The following is an 18095-nucleotide window of genomic DNA, read 5'->3' on the forward strand; positions in this document are numbered from 1 at the left end:
TGGCCTTCATTAAAAAATAAGTACAATGTATTTATTGTGTTCATATTGTATTGCAAAATGCTTCTGCTGCTATTGAGGTGGGATACGGGTCAGGTTAGAGACTGGTTTGGTGGTATTGGTAGATTTGTAAGGGTTAAGGTGTAAGGGATGGGTCAACATTATAACTATAAATGTATGTAATATAATTACATGCAGGTAGGGCTGGTCCGATAAACGATATCATATCGAATCGCGATAAAATTTATGTTAATAACGATGATAAGCTCTAGACATTTTTTGCTCGATCTGGATTAATCTAAGAGCCAATCACACAGCAGAAATATGCGACAACAGCCAATCAGCGTGCAGCGTGCACGTCAAAGTACAAAGTTCATTTCCTACCGCACTTTGCGAAGCAAACTTATCACCAGGACGACAAACAGACAAACAAACAAAAACAGGGACGAAAGTAAAACTAACCTCGAGTTATTATCCAAAGATGTTGAAATTGTCGAAAAAAAGGTAGCACGAATTCCGTTATATAAGTGGTTTGTTTGGCTATCTGAAAAGTGGCGCGATTGTTAAAACTGAAACCGAAAGCAAAAAACGCACGCGCATTCAAAAGCAATTTTAATCCCCCTTTTTAAAAGAGTGACTCCCCAATGCGTGCAAATTAGGCTACATGACATATCTATGCTGTTATTAGTATGTAGGCTATGATAGGTTGTGTATGTCTATAGCTCTGTATCATGCTTGAAATAAGTCTCTATTTGCACTTTGAATATTTAGAGAGTAGCCTACGTTGATTATGACTGAATTATCTGCACTTAATACGATTAAGAAAGAACTGTGTCGTAATTTTTTGTTATTTATAGTGTAGATTGTTTCAAAATGCAGTGGTTGCCTCTAATTTAAATAGCTCAACCTATAATAGAGAAAATAAACAATTGTGTTAATAATAATAAATAAATAATTGTGTTACAAATTGTTTTTACAATCATTGTATGTTTACATTTTGTACATTTAGTCTCATTTACCATACTCTGTCACAACTTTTATTTTTTAATTTATTTTAGTAAGGTGTTTTAAGTTTTAAGGCCAAATCTGCAATCTGTTTTTGTTAATAAACTATACTTTAAAATGTAATTTAGTGAACCCTTTAATTTTTGTGGCTTTAGTCATTGTTGGGATACTATTTTAAAGCTGGCAACATCAACAGCTTATATCGAAATATATATCGTTAATGTTCAATATGGGAATTTTTTTTTTATCGAGATTACATTTTTGCCATATCGCCCAGCCCTACATGCAGGTATTTTTTTAAATACAAGTACGATGTAAAAACATGTATATACACAATAAGTGCATTGCATCAAATGATTCATTTAAATGTAAGTACATAGTAGTATAAAGTGGGACCAAATATTTTTTCTCCTTTAAAATCATGCTAGAAAAGTTCCTTTATTTTCAAATCACCCATATACATTTTTGTACTATGCTCGGCTCTAGCGTGTCTAGCTTCAGGGCTTCCTTTGTTTGCAAAATCTCTAACATAGCAGACGCGCCATCATCTGTCACGTCATTTCAAAACATGCTTATCTGGGCTAATCAGACAAAATTTTTGACATATGCGCTGTTCGTCATGGACACTGGCTGGTACTGTATTTGCAGCCCGATTCAGCACTTTAGTTTACATTTCTCTCATAGTTTGGCTCGGTGGCTGTGTGTTCCCACTGGAGATCACAGCGCCAGCTGGCCTGCACTGAGGCACAGGGCAAAAGGAAGCTGTGCTGAACTAACTTACGCTGGTATTATGAAAAACCGACCTTCCAAAGCCTGCTGCGGGCAGGGTGTGAGTTAGGAAATCATTTTGACTGTGACTAGGAACAATGTCTGATTTTTAGTGAACAGACCCCTATCCCACTGGACAATTCCACATTTATTTAAAAGAGAATTGGCAAGAGAAGTGAAATATCAAACATCAATTTCCACTGAGCTGGTAAACCCGTAGAAAGACATTTTACAAGATAGGGGAAAAAGTTTTACTCTTTAAGTGAACATGATCTTTTTTGTATTTAACGCCAAATGGTGAAATGTCATTCAGATTTAAATCAGCCTGAAGAACGTTTTGTAAAACAAACCATCATTCACACTGTCAGACTTCTATGCTTTAAAGCGAGCCTCACACCCAGCCTTGTCTGTTTGCTCCTCTTTTTCACCTCTGCGAAACTGTCACAGTCCTATAAGTAATCAAATAAGCTCTGTAACCCAATCACGCTGCCCCAATGACAACAATAATATTTGCTAGACAAATAGATTAGTGTGCACAGAGGGCAGAAGACCTGCGTGGCCACCCAGGGGGCAGAACAAAGGACACACATTCTTCCCAAGTGTCCTTTATTTATTTAAAATCAAAGCCAAGGGAGAAAGAGAGACCTGTGAGGATCTAAACTTCAACTTGTCATAGTCAGGGGCACTGAAGACTCAAAATAAAACATATGATGGGCCTGAACTTTTTTTTTTTTTTTTTACGCAATCAATTTCCGAGCAGATCATTTTCTTTTGCCTGTCAATGTTGTTCCTAATAGTCCTTTTTTTCCTCTTTCAACGTTCCAAAAAGGACAGTTGTAAAGTATTTGGCTGTAGAATGTAAACAAATTAAAAACGAATTACACGAATGAAATAACATCAGACTTCATACATTACAATATGACGACACATTTGGCTATTATTTTGGCATCGGATTGCAGTACTAAAGTCAACACTTCTGATGTAAAGATGTTGGTTGTATTCTAAGCTGAAGTCATATGGTCTATATCTATACACTACCATTCAAATGTTTAGGGTCAGAAAGATTTTTGACCATTTATAGATTAATATCATTTAATATAGACACATGTAGTTCTTCCTCTGGCTTTCAAGAGGAATCTCAAATAGATAATAGAAAAGAAATTAGTAGACACTTACAGATACACAACTGAACAACGATTATCCTCTTCTAGAACATACAGCATGAAGTGAACACCCATACAGTCCGAAAATAAGCCAAATACTGGAGATACTGTATAAACCTTGTGTGCCCACGGGAGACTATGATCAGACAGCTAGAGAGATTTAAAAGTGTTGTGGCATGTTATTTTTCAACATTTTCTTTCCACAAGACAAAGACAAGTGTCAAACAAAGTTGGGAGACGTGAGGAGTGAAGTGAGTCAGGGAACACAAGTTGAAAGAAAAGACAAAAAAAAAAAAAAAGTGGGGTACGGACGACAAGGCACTGAGGAATTTTTCCATTCATCAACCCCTCCTTCACCCCCCCTCACAGAATACATGAATATGGTTAGGTGTTAAAAGCAGACGCGGGATGAGAAGAAGAGGGGTAGAGAAATAAAGGAGCGAGAAAGAGAATCAATGCAAAACTCGGCAACTCTGGCCTCCGGCTCTGGGATCTGCAAACAGACTTGAGTCTGTAGAGTCCTCTGGACAAACAAATGGAATTATGTGTGACATTAGAGGAGCAGGAAAGAGCGAAGCAATGCATTTATTTCCCAGGAAAATTCAAGATGGATTTTTATAGAACAATTAGAAGTGATGCTATACTGGCTCTTGCTAAAGAAAAATGTACATGGTTTTATTATTCATACCCTTTACATGCTCACGACCATAATAAATATTATTCATGATCAATTCCACATCTTCTGGAAAGAGCTAATTTAATAACGTCTTACAATTTGAGATAGGGAAAATTCCTGTATATAAAACTTCTACTGTCTACCCGTCAACAGCAATGACAAAATGAAAAGTATGCCTTGTTCGACATTTGTCAAAACATCAAAGGTTTGCCACCAAAGGTTTGTATTGAGAGCATATTTGTTGAACATCTCTCATCCCCTAAAGACATCAACAATACAGGGTTAGTTCACCCAAAATTGAGCATATCCCACCATTTACTCACCATTATGTTGTTTCAAACCCTTATGCCATACTCTCTTCCATAGAACAAAACAGGGGATGAAGTACACTCTTAAAAATAAAGGTGCTTTAAAAGGTTCTTCACAGCGATGCCGTAGAAGAACCATTTTTGGTTCCACAGCGAACCGTTTAGTTAAAAGTTCTTTAAAGAATCATCTCTTTCTTATTTTTAATCTGTATAATCTGAAGAACCTTCTTTCGCCACAAAGAACCTTTTGTGAAACAGAAAGGTTCTTTAGATGTTAAAGGTTCTTTATGGAACTATTTAAACAAAAAGGTTCTTCTATGGCATCGTGAAGCACCTTTATTTTTAAATAATTGTTAGGCACGTTGATATTCTGGTCATATTTTTTCCCCAAGCACATTTTACCAATTCCAAACCACACCAATCTTAATAACTACTACTACTTTTGTATTTAATCATTTATAGGTGATATGTAATCGTCCATGAAGGTTGGAAGTGAAAAAGTTCAGGTGTGCATAATTATTAGGTACATTTTATTTTACAGATAAAACGAGCCAAAAAAGAAATGTAACTCAGACTGGAAAGTCAAACATTATTAAATGCCCATACTAATGCAATACTAGAATTTGCGAAGTTAAGGCATGACCATTGGACAGCGAAATGCTCATTTGGTCACCGCAGTCAAAAAAAAAAGAAAAGACACGTTAACTGCAAAATAATTAAGAATTAAGGTTAAGAATTAGGTGTGAAACCATCAGGAACCATTTATTCTCCAGCGCTGCCATTTTCTGCAACTGCAACCTACTTGGGAGTCTCTAGAAGTGCAATGTGTCAGGTTTTCAGAGACTTTGCTTGGGTAAAAAAAAATCCTAAAAAATAAATTAATCTAGTAGTAAATTTTGGGAGTTACTTTTTCATCCATCAAGATAAATTCTTGAAAGAGTGGTACAAGAGGATGTGATGCTGGTCCTTCAAGAGTAACTCTCAACTTAACTGTCTATGAAGCCTTTATGTATTTCACAACACTTCAGCATGTTATTATTAAGTAAGGGTCATTTTTTAGCATTTTAGAAGTCCCAAAACCTGACACATTGCACTTCTGCAGGTCAGTTGCGGTTCTGGAAAATGGTGGAACTGGAGACTAAATGGTTCCTGATGGTTTCACACCTAATTCTTCGCCTTAATTCTTATTTTTTTTGCAGTGTCTTTTCATCTCTACCTGTTTTTTTCTGACTGTGCAGACCCAATGAGCATTTTGATGTCCAATGGTCATGCCACAACTTAGTACTGCATTAGAATTGCATGCTTCTCATGAGCATTTAATAATTTTTGACTTTTCAGTCTGAGTTCAATCTCTTTTTTGGCTCATTTTATCTGTAAAAGAAAACATACCTAATAACTTTGCACACCTGAATATAAGAAGTTTTTCACTTCCAGCCTTCATGGACAATTATATTTAACTTATAAATGATTTGATCCAAAATTAATAGTAGTTATTAAGATTGATGTGAAGAAAAAGTCTTTGAAGCCATATGACAGTTTTGTGTGAGACTAAAATTTGAGTTATTCAAAGGATATTTTATAAATACAATCCTATTTTTATACCCATTCATATTTGTCAAGTGCAATCCCTGATCACTGTTCACTTGTAGGGCAAAGAAAAGAGCAGCTTAGATATTCTGCTGAAATACAAACATGAGGGTGAGTAAATAATCAAAGGATTTTTTGGGGGGGGAGTATTCCTTTAATGAAGAGCTTAATGAAGACAGATATTTTGTGTCTGCTGCTCGAGTATGCAGACATGCTTCAACATTTACCACATGTGAAATGATTTAAGCACTCCAGACATGGTTGGCGTGCACAAAACTTGAGAAATCTGAGAGGGTGCAGTCATTGATCACATCACAGAAAACGCAATTAAAGCAATAGTTCACCCATAAATGAAATTTCTGCCATCATTTCCTCAGCCCCACGTCCAAACACGGTACTGGTTCTTTTCCTTACATTTACATAAATGCAGACTGGACCTTTTTAAAGCTTCAAAAAGAAATACATGCTTTATAATAACTCCTACTATCCGGAAGACTATATTATGTTTATACAAGTCTGCTGAAGTCATGTGAATGCTTGAGATCAAAGAGTAAAAACAGGGGTTTTCACACTCGAACAAGTCAACCCTGGGTCATTCTAAACCCAGGGTAAACAGAATCCTGGGTTATCTTGCTTCACACTTCTTATAATTTACTCAGAGTTAACAAATAATCCAGTTTGTACGCAAGACGATTTCTAAACCCTGTCTTAACGTTCTTATTTTCATATTGGTCGACAAATGCAGCACACAACTTGTTTACATAAAGACTCTAGCATTGCACATCCTCATACTATATACTGCTGACTGTACTATCAAGTTTTCTTGAATGGATTTTCTGAATTTCTTGTCTATAAATATAAGAATAAAACTGTCTCTTTGTCACTCCAATTGACGCATTTTCTGTCACCTCTTACCATTTTTCCCCTCAAACACTGACTGTTTGAACAACACACAGTGTTTCTGTGACTGTCCAAACCATGTGAATATGAGGCATGTGACTGGGTGTCTGTTGCTACGCAGCTAACCATAACATTGTAACACTGCTTCTAAGTTACAAATGTGAAACTTTACCTGGGGCTAAAAGTGGGGTTTACAATGACGATAACCTTGGGTTAAGCGCAGCGTGAAAAGCAATTCTGAGTAGGGCTGGGTGGTATATCGAATTTGTATAATATATAAAATTTATTTTTATAAACAATATAGGATGAGGCAATAGAATATGAGTGCACTAATTCTGCCTAAAATACACATATGTGTTGCTGGACATTATATGAGTTATATGTAGTATTTTAAACCTTCAAGTAAGTGTATTTTATGACAGCATTAACGATAAAGGGACATTGTAATATAGTTACAATTCTCAGATAAGTGCATGTCTCTTCTTCTTACCAGTAGCATTTAGTCTGTATTTAGTATTTAGTCTTATTTTTTACTTATTGATTTTAATTCTGCTTGTGTCACAGTTGGACTGTTTTTTTTTTGTCTTTTACTCTATCACATGTTTACTAATCATCATATATTATATATCATTTGAAAGCTTAAAACTTAAAAACATCATATTACAAAAGGTATTACGGCCTTTTAGAATCAGAACTTTTTATAATCTTGACAAAACACATATCATTGGAAACGTCTTACGATTCTTAAGATATTTTGGGATAGAAGTAATATTGACAGAGCAATTCAGACATTTGTGACAAAAAATATTCAATGGTGTCTGTGGTATAACGCTCTATAACTCACAGGAAACTAATTTTTGTTATATCAACTTCAAATTTGGAACTTTGGAACTTATTTAGACATAAGGCTTTAATTTTATAGCAATTACTTTATATCAACATGAATTTAATTAAATCATGGATTCAAATATTTTGTAAAATATTTATTTATATAAAAAAAAAAAATGGTACAGTGCATTTTTTTAACAGCAAATTTAAACTTCTATAACTTTTTGATACTTTAATATTTTGAAATGATTCCACTTCTGCAGTAATCTGCAGATTGTCTTCTTAAAAAAAAAAAGAGTCCAACCTTGTCATCCACAGTGACCACGAATTATAACAATTTAAGTTTGGATAGTGCACTTTCACATCTATGTTCAAAAATGGGGGTGACACTTAAGGGGTTAAAAGGCATTTTGTTTAGTTTTTGATTGTGTAATATTAGAGTTATATTAGAATGTAATGTGATCTGAACCCGCTTTTTTGTACATACTATATAGCATAACTATATGATATGTTTATATACTTAGATATGTTTTTTTTATTCATATTGCATAGTCCCATTTCTAAATGCATGCTATTTATGAGTTCAACAACTTCAGTAAAAACAGATCTGTCTCAAAACAACAATTTGTTCACAAATTAGAATTTGCTGTTTTTCTCATGATTCATCCATCAAGGGTACCTAGGGTGTCAAAAATTAAGTACGTCAAAATTTTCTGTGAATTTAGTAAATAAATAATTTTCTGTCAGCTTCTTAAAGTCGCAATATAATAGAAGCAGCAACAGATATTTTCTCATGTACTCTGAAATACATCTGAGTGAAGCAGATTTTCAAAAATGAAAATTAGGATATAGCATTCAAGCTGTATGGACCATTTTGATTAGAATTTTAAGGAGATTTTTTTTTTTTTTTGAAGCATGACAGTCCCAGTCCTCTTTTATTGTCTTGAAAGGAGTACTCATGATGTTTTTCAAAAAAACTCACCTTTTGCACTCCACAGAAGAACACGTTTAAAACTAGTTTTGAAATGGGGTTAGTAAATAATGAAATAAATTGTAATTTTGGGTGATTTACCTCAACAGACTAACAAAATGAGACCACAGGAAAAAGTATACAGATGTAAAATACTGTAATGTCTTGCAGAACTTTCCAGAAATCTGTGTAAATGACCTCTCTAAATGTCTCAGCCTGATCTCACCTTTACTGCCGCTCCGATAACAAACACACAGATCACATGCAGATGGGCCTGTAAGAGCTCAAAGCACTGAGACCGACCATAATGTGCAGATCTGACTTTGCCATTTACAGGCAGCAGGCTTAAATCCTTTCAGTTCTGTACATTACACTAGACGCAGTAGGGAGAAGACAAGGGACAAAGAGAAAGAGATGGCCATAAATCTGAAAGATGGACAGGCTCATTGTTGCCTGCCTCTTGAAGCCGAGTACATAAAACCAGGGCTACATCAGCTCTACAGAGGCAGAACACTCACCACAGGAAGCAGACTTGGTGTCCAACAGCTTGACTCTTTGCGTCTCGTTTTTGATGCGGCCATCCGTCTTATCCACAAGATGTGCAAGGTCATCAATGATCTCTGAAATACACAACAAATATCATCAATCATATTTACAGTACTTCCAAATACAATACAAACATTAAAAATAGCCTTAGTGCATGATCCTAGAGAGAGAGAAGGAGACCAGCACACGACATGTGAAAGTATTCTCCTGCCGTCGTTTTGTGGTGTGTGGGGGGATTTATAGTGGCCAGAAATGTGTGGTTTGTGTGCGCTGGTAGCTGTGGCTAAACCGCACACCATCTGAGGCCTTAGTGACTGTATTAGTATGTCTGTTTGCCGACATCTGTGCAATTACTACTAAAATATAGCCACAAGCTGTAGCAACTTGTGTCCAAGCTGAATGGACCACAATTGGAAAATTTGAAAGAACAGATCATGTGGATACAATTGTTGTGGATCAAGTTCTTTGACCGCAGTTGCAGAGTTTTGAGGTTTTCTTAAGTTACAGCGCCCCCTAGTTCCATAAAATTGGTGAAATTCAGTATCTTTAGAATGTTGTCAAGTTCAATATACCACTTCCACCAAGGAAAATGTGAACCAAAATGTAACTTTCTTGATCAAATGTCTGCATCTTTTGTCTATGTGTAACAAGTTTCATTAAAGCTTTTCAGTCGCATTAAAAAATAAACTGGCTTGTTGCTGTAAAATGATTTTTATAATATTTTTGATTACCATCTGTAGGTGATACATATGCAATGTCTTAGAAATCAAAGAAAGGGGTGAGTTTGAAAAATATATTTTTTTAGGTAGATATTTTTTTAAATATCATACGATCCATATAACCGTTTAAATCAGGATCAGGGTTTAGAGGAAAAAAATATTTTTAATTTAGTCCAAGTGGTATTAGAGTTATTGCAAAAGAGCAATTTGCTTATTATAGTGTCCAAAGGATATACACTGCCGGTCAAGAGTTTGGGATCAGTAAGATTTTTCATGTATTTTAAATAAGTTTCTAATGCTTATCAAGGCTGCGTTTATGTGTAATATTGTGAAATATTATTACGATATCAAAGCTGAATTTTTAAGCATCTTTACTCCAGTATTCAGTGTCACATTAACCCTTCAGAAATCATTCTAATATACTGATTTATTATCAGTGCTGAAAAATGTTTCTTTATATTTTTTTGGAACCTGTGACGCTTTTTTCAGGACTCTTTGATTAATAAAAAGTTCAAAAGAACAGCATTTATTTAAAATAGAAATCTTTTTTTAACAATATACACTACTGTTTTTTTTTGTTGTTGAAAGAAATTATTACTTTTTTTCAGCAATGATGTGTTAAATTTATAAAAAAGTGATAGCAAAGACTTATATTGTTAGAAAATATTTATATTTTAAAATCAGCGCTGCTCTTTTTTAACTTTTAATTCATCAAAGAATCCTGAAAAAAGTGTCACAGGTTCCAAAAAATATTTGGTAGCACAACTGTTGCCAACATAGATAATTCTAATAATAAATCAGCATATTAGAATGATTTCTGAAGGATCATGTGACACTGAAGACCGAAGTAATGGCTAATAAAAATTTAGCTTTGCATCACAGGAAAAATGTATATTTTAATGTATATTAAAATAGAAAACATTTTTTTTATATTGTAATTTATATTGCAGTATTCTTTTTTTCGCTGTATTTTTGATCAAATAAATGCAGTCTTGATGAGCGTAAGAGACTGCTTTAAAAAACATTGCAAGTCTTACTGATCCCAAACTTTTGAACGGCAGTGTAATACACTGTACTACTGATTTGGGGTCTTGGCGATTTATGGTCTCTGACAAACTCTTTTAGAGCAAAAAAATAAATAAAAAGAAAGAAGAAAATCAGTACAAACACAACTGATTCCAGCAGCTTCGGTGCTTGGACTTCTAATTAGGACTTAAATTAAATTACTAAAATAATCAAACTGAAACCGTTTCAGATTTCCTGGAAGGAGCAGGATGGAGTAAGGAAGTTTATAATCTACTTTCTCTATCTGGGAGGAAATGTAACAGATCTAGAGAGATACACACAGTCTCACTCCTTCTGATGAATGAATGCCACAATTCCACACTCAAGTACTTTTTAGAATTGCATTCATAAAGAAGTTGAAAGAGACAAGGAAAGTTATGGAAATAAGATCAGGGCACAATGCATTACAAATATGACATTTAACAAATTAGATCTTGTATTCACACTAAAACTGGAACTTCAGTTAAAAATAAAATACCTGTAATCAACCTGTACTGTAAGACTACCTATCACTTGACCTGTGCTACTGTACTTAAATAACTAACCATCTGTATCATGATTTGCAGTGTTGCAGTGTCTCCTTCAGAGTCCTGAAACTAATTCACCATAAATTCGTTTTCATGAGGTCAGATATATCCTATAAAATATAAGGCAATAGGGATTGAACATCACTGGGCAATGTGCCATTGCAAATTTCCCAGTACATTATGTTGTAGCCATCAGCCTCTGTCACCAAGGCAACTTACAACACAGTTTATATCACTGTATTTCTGGACATTCTCACTCAAGTCAAGGCAATTATATTGCATTTTATAAGCGCACGAAAAGCCATAGCCACATTTTTCTTTTATCATCACAGTGAATAAAGCCATAAGCACACAGATCAGAGGTTATTGTATTCACAATAAATCAAACGGAATTAAGTTTTAATGTCAAAGAAAAACAGCTTTTTATGTGGTCACAGAAAGGTTTTTTGCTCCACACTGAATGCATGTGCTTAAGCTATTTTACTGAGAACTAGCACATTTTATCGACAAATAATTACTCTTAAAGGGATCATTCACCCACAAAGGAAAATTCTGTCATTAGTTACTCATCCTCATGCCGTTTCAAATCCGTAAGATCTTCATTCATCTTTGGAACAGTGTTTTTGTCTACAATGCCATTTAGTTTTAGTCATATTTTAGTCATCTAAATTGTTTTAGTTTTAGTCAACTAAATATCATAAGATTTTAGTCGACTAAATCTATATTAAAATTAAATGATGGTCTTCTTTTCAATGAAATGTCAATGGTTATATAGGCTAATTATGCATTCTTTATAACAACTTGTTTACCACATTCTTCATTCTTTCAAGCAGACACATTTATTTATATAAATACATTTAGATTCATCTTTATTAGGGCTGCTAAAGTGATTCAGTCGAGAGCAGTGAGTGATTTTTTTGTATTTCTTTTGTTGCTTGATTAACCTCAATGCCACAGACAACAGTAACTAAATTAGACTGCTGTCTCTTTAAAACCAAATGCACTGACGCAATTTACTGATATTCTCTCAACTGTTTATGTTGACCTAAATGGCTGTGATAGTTCAAATGTACCCATCTAACCATGCAGAAGATTCATTCTGAATGAATCTCTTGCCAAATCGTCCCTCTGTAACAAACGTTTTTATTCACTGACGGAAAAGCCAATAGATTTTCGTCAGTTTTTGTCATTCAAAACAAGTTTTTGTTTCGATACAGTCTTCTTTTCGCAGGTGAGAAAAATGCCGCTGATGAAAATTATGATGACTATCCGTAACACTGCGTCGGAACACAAATTAAGATATTTTTGCCTTTCTGACCCTGCATAGACAGCAACAGAACTACTACGTTCAAGGCCCATAAAGGTAGTAAGGACATAGTTAAAATAGCCCATGTGACATCAGTGGTTTTCACCTACAAAAACGAGACTGTAATGAAACAAAAACTTGTTTTGAATGACAAAAACTATGACAAAATCTATTGACGTTTTCGTCAGTGAATAAAAATGTTTGTTACAGAGGGACAATTTGGGAAGAGATTCATTCAGAACGAATCTGCTGCATGTTTAGGAGGTTAGATGAGTACATTTGAGCTAACACAGCCATTTAGGTCAATGTAAAAAGTTGAGAGAATATCAGTAAATTGCATCAGTGCATTTGGTTTTAAAGGGACAGCAGTCTAATTTAGTTACTGTTGTCTGTGGCATTGATGTTAATCAAGCAACAAAAGAAATACAAAAAAATCACTCACTGCTCTTGACTCACTTTAACAGCCCTAATAAAGATCAATCTAAATGTATTTATATAAATAAATATGTCTGCTTTAAAGAATGAAGAATGTGGTAAAAAAGTTGTTATAAAGAATGCATAATTAGCCTAACCATTGGCATTTCATTGAAAAGGAGACCATGTTCTTGTTTATAAGAAGTGGTTTCATTTAATTTTAATACAAAGGCATGCATATCAAACCTATCCAATGAGTTTGGTCATTTTAGAGAAATTCTTAATAAACGCATTACACTGTAAATAAACCTATAGATTTATTAGACTAAAATCGTATGATATTTAGTCGACTAAAACTAAAGCAGTTAAAGTTCAGATGACTAAAATATCACGGAAAACTAAATGGCATTGTAGTCAAAAGACTATAAGACTAAATCAAAATTTGCTGTCAAAATTAACGCTGTTTCAAAGATGAACGAAGATCTTACGGATTTGGAGCGGCATGAGGGTGAATAATTGATGACAGATTTTTCATTTTTGGGTGAATTATTCACTTTAAGAGTAATTTTGCGCAAAGAAAACAAAAATAACTACTTCATTCAATAATTTCTTCTCTTATGTGTCAGTCTTCACCACATGTTCAGGAAAGTATCATGACGCATGCAGGTTCTACGTTAGAACACCAGCTCCTTGTCAGAAGTATAAGAAATTACTGAATAAAGTTTTTTTTTTTTTTTTTGTGCACAAAGCGTATTCTCGTAGCTTCATAAATTTATGGTTGAACATCTGATGTCACATGGACTATTTTAACAGTGTCCTTACTACCTTTCTGGGTCTTGAACATGGTAGTTGTGTTGCTGTCTACGCAGGGTCAGAAAACTCTCGGATTTCATAAAAATCTTAATTTGTGTTCTGAAGATGAACGAAGGTCTTAGAGGTATGGAATGACATGAGGGTGAGTAATTAATGACAGAATTTTCAGTTTTGTGTGAACTATCCATTTAATTTGATTCAGTTTAATAGCCATCACCTACATTAAACATGGTTCATACCCACAAGTGGAGCAACATGTAAAATTTTCTTAAAAACACATAAATGTGCATGATGCAGTGTGTTGTGAATCCTTTGAGACTTTCCAAACCCATTTTTAAGTCTAAATCAATTATGCGCAATGGTACATTAACTTTGTATCACACACTTGAGGAGACTACCATCTGAACGGAATCTTCTCATTTTCTATAAGAAGCTGAAATGAGCAGAGCAAAAAAAAAAAAAAAAAAAAAAAAAAAAAAAAATGCAGCATCTGACAAAATTAAAAGAATGACAAGAAGAAGAAAAAGTTAACCATGGTTCATTACAGAATATGTCCAATGCAATCTAATTTATGATTAAATAGAAAGTTAATTGGTCGTTTTGCTTTGGTGCAGATCTAGTTGTGTGGCTTCCCTCCGCCCTGCTCTAAAAACACTAACCTTGCTGAAAGGCTCTTTCCAGAGTAGAGAGCGAATGAGTGAAAGAAATAAAGCAGAGAGTGAGAAACACACAGAAAGAAAAAAGATATTAATGAGAAAACGGTTAAAGAACAAGAAAAAAGGAGAGGGAGCAAACAGGCTGACCTGTATATGGACTTTGAGGTAGAGCAGAACACACACTTGAACAGAAACCACGACTGTAAAAACGAGCAGCTTACTGACAGAATTTCAATACCTAGCAGCAGTGAGCTGGATGTAATTCAGTAGAAACGGGAAGTTGTACGTTTTTTCTTCTGCTTGCTGCCATCAGCCTGCCAACTCAAATAAGCCTTGCTCCACTGTGCAACAAGCTGTTTTGATGAAGCCTGATGAAGAAGAATCTCCAACACATTTCAGACTCTGATACAGAAGCCAAAACAGCCGTCACTCACAGCACTACTGTTATTGGTGGAAAGAGTGGAAGGACCAAAGGTTAAATATATATATATAATGTGTCTTGTCAGCTGATAGGTACAAAAAGATATAAATCAAGAGCAATAATGAAGCCAAAAAACACCAATGGAAACACAATACCACTAAGAACCGCAGATCAAGGCATATTTTGAAATGCATTACGGTCGTTTTACCATGGGTGAATGTGCGGCCAAAGCAGACTTTGGTGTTCCATTCATTTCCATTTAACCACATGTGAATAAGAAGTGTAGATATGTGTAGAAGTTGTACCTTTCGCTGTGTAACACTTTTTAAGACTGTTTACGCTGGCCTGTACATTTGCATAGCAAAAAGATCAACCAATAGAAGTGTCACAGATTCCATGCAAAGAATAAGAGAAAGTGAAAGGAGATATGCTTTTATGTATTATGTTTTATATCATTTCATTTAAAAGGTATTTTATATGTTGTTTATTATATATTTTCTGATTATACTGTAATGTATTTTTAATATAACAAAGTTAATTATATCTACATCTGAGGCATTTCCACAAGCATTGGGGAGAACACGCTGACCGCAGTGGTCTGGCCAGAGGCACGGTTGGACGGAGGCGCAGGTTTCCTGGCTGCGCTACAGACCAAGAACAGGTTCATGAGTATTAATCTGGCAGCTCTAGGAAAAGATCTGAACACATTTCTGAAGGATGAAAGCCAGTTTGGCAGCAGAGCTTTGATTACGGTCAAAAATGACAGATGCAGTCAGAGGTCAAAAAGTGAATGTTTCTCACTTTTCTTTTTCACAATATCACCCTGTTACAAACACATGCTTCAGTTTTATTGAAATAATGCTCCAAGTTCAATACATGTTAGGCTCTATTAACAGTTGGAACCAGGGTGCGATTTGCGATTTGGGAAAAAAAGCAGAGGGAGGAGGGGTGCTTTTAAAAAACTTTTAACCTAAGTAGCTTAATGTTAGTTTAATCTGTTAACAACGCGCACCATAAACACAGTATCAACAGAGCTTTTTGAAACCATTGTGTCGCAAAATGATTTGAAGATCGGGACTTCAAAGTGTTTATCACTACTCGTTTAATTTCAATCTGGACTTCTGAGCGGGTTTGCAGGATGGTTATCATCCCACCCTGGTTGGAACTACTAGTACACAGTACAACAGTAGTATACAGTTTGTTAAACAGACAAAAGATGTGTTTCAGCATAGCCAAAAAAGTAAACAGATGAAAAAATCTGATTCAAAATAATAATTTACAGCATTTTATAATATCATTTAAAAGAAAAGTAACAGGGAAACGAACACCTCTGCTTCTAATGAGAAGGTCCTACTTAGTGTTAATTTTGACAGCAAGTTTTGATTTAGTCTTAGTCATAGTCTTTTGACTAAAATGGCATTTAGTTTTAGTCATATTTTACTCATCTGAATTGCTTTAGTTTTAGTCCAGTTTTAGACTAAATAACAGGATTTTAGTTGACTAAACCTACAGTTGATTAGTGGGCTAAAATCTAATGGCTTTAGTTACAGTGTAATGCATTTATTAAGCAATTTTCTAATATTACTCATTGTATAGGTATGATATTAAGGTTTTGTCATGATAGACACAGATTTAATAGCTGTGACACCGATAATCAATATCAATATCAATGCCACAGTCAATAGCATCTAAATTAGGCTGCTGTCCCTTTAAAACTGAATGCACGGATGCAGTGTACAGTGCAATCTCCGATATTCTCCTAACTGTTTATGTTCACCTAAGACGTAACAGAGTGCGTTTGCGCGAATACTCGTCAAATGGACAATTCAACATAATTTTGTGTGTATTTCTCCATTCCTGCAACGCAAAAGAGTACTTGTGTGCTGTGTGAGAGTCTGCTTGATAAAACAGGACCGAACTGACTTTCTGTGTCGTCAAATTAATCCATACTGTATGTTTGCTCTTCTCTTACTCCCAGATATTGACATTTTGTTTCATGAGACGTGCAGCAAATGTATGCTAGCTTATGTCCCGGCAGATAGATCATACAGTTCAAATGTACGCATCTAGCCTTCTAACCTCACAGCAGATTCGTTCTGAATGAATCTATTCCCACATCGTCCCTCCCTAACCTTTTTGTCTTGTTTTTGTTGACAAAAACCTCAATAGATTTCGTCATAGTTTTTGTCATTTAAAACAAGATTTTTGTTGCGTTATCATCTTGTTTTCATCTGTGAAAAAATGTTGTTGATGATCAACACTGGTCCTACTCTGATGAACTCTGATAAACACAAAGGAATGCTGTGGTGGATGTCAAGATTTTCAGTGAAGACTGACATAAATTTTATTTGTTCGGCTGTACCCCCACTTTATGGCACTTTTATTTCCTTTCTTAAATTCTGTGCATTGCAATTTCACGAAAAAAAAAAAAAAAAAAAAAACACGAAAAACAGCATTCAAAATGTCCCTTCTTGTGTTTCACATACACAAAAAAAGTCATACAAGTTTGAAACAACGTAATGGTAAAATAGATTTTCGGATGAACCGTTCGCAATTTGTACTGAACACATAACATTCCGTAAAGGACATTATTTACTTGAGCTGAGAACGTCAAAGCTGTATGCCCATGTTGCTCCAGGCATAAGACATCAGAAGCAAAAAACTGTGTCACATATGGCTTAACTTGAGGCCGCGCGTGTGGTAGGAGAAAATTAGCGTGTCCACCAGGGGGTCCAGAGACCACAAATGTGGACAAAGCCACGGAAATCACATCGATAATGGAAAGCATCATCTGGAGGGGATACACAGCAGATTAATGCAGGAGAAAAGACACATAATGAAGTATTCAAGAGTGTCAAAGAAAAACAGACATAACAGACAGAAGCAAGTGCCCCAAACATAAGGTAAGATTTAGCTTCAGTCTCTCATAACAATTCAGTAACTCTCTACTGGCAGCAGTGGACTCATGGGAAAACAGGCCTGCCTGCCTCCCTGTCTGCCGGTTCCCCTCACACGAGCTTGCCATTCCAGTGACATAATTCTCAATTTCCGAACTCGGTGTTTGCACAGATATATGACAGCTGCCTTCTCTGGCTTGGGCTGCAACTATCAGCCACATAACAAAGCGGAGCTTGTTCCAAGCAAGGGCTGTTTATTTAAAATGCTATTATACTGAATAAACCTCTAAACCCACATTGTGGACCACAGACAATGTGTATCCACAAACACAAAAAACTCATGTAGTGTGTGCAAGAAATTTAAATGAGTGTGGGTCAATGACAAATAAGAGTGTTGGCATTGAAGACAAGAGAAAATGTATAAAAAACTAGTTTAATATGCAAGTTCTTAGACAGGCATGTTGGTTTCATAGGGTTTTGATAAAAATGTTTATACTATTTTCAAGAAAAGAAAATCCAATGACTCAGT

The 18095-nt window shown here is 35.1% G+C and overlaps 1 protein-coding gene across 1 annotated transcript in view; it reads right to left on the bottom strand.

Moving 5' to 3' along the window:
• Positions 1–8688: 8688 nt before the first annotated feature.
• Positions 8689–18095, bottom strand: part of stx8 (syntaxin 8) — a 66887-nt gene continuing 57480 nt past the window's right edge. The window contains exon 7 of the mRNA XM_073852528.1: positions 8689–8822. Coding sequence (XP_073708629.1) covers positions 8689–8822 — 134 coding nt within the window. The remainder of the gene's footprint in view (positions 8823–18095) is intronic.

The sequence above is a fragment of the Garra rufa genome, chromosome 12 (genome assembly GCF_049309525.1).
Source record: "Garra rufa chromosome 12, GarRuf1.0, whole genome shotgun sequence".
Lineage (NCBI taxonomy): Eukaryota > Metazoa > Chordata > Actinopteri > Cypriniformes > Cyprinidae > Garra > Garra rufa.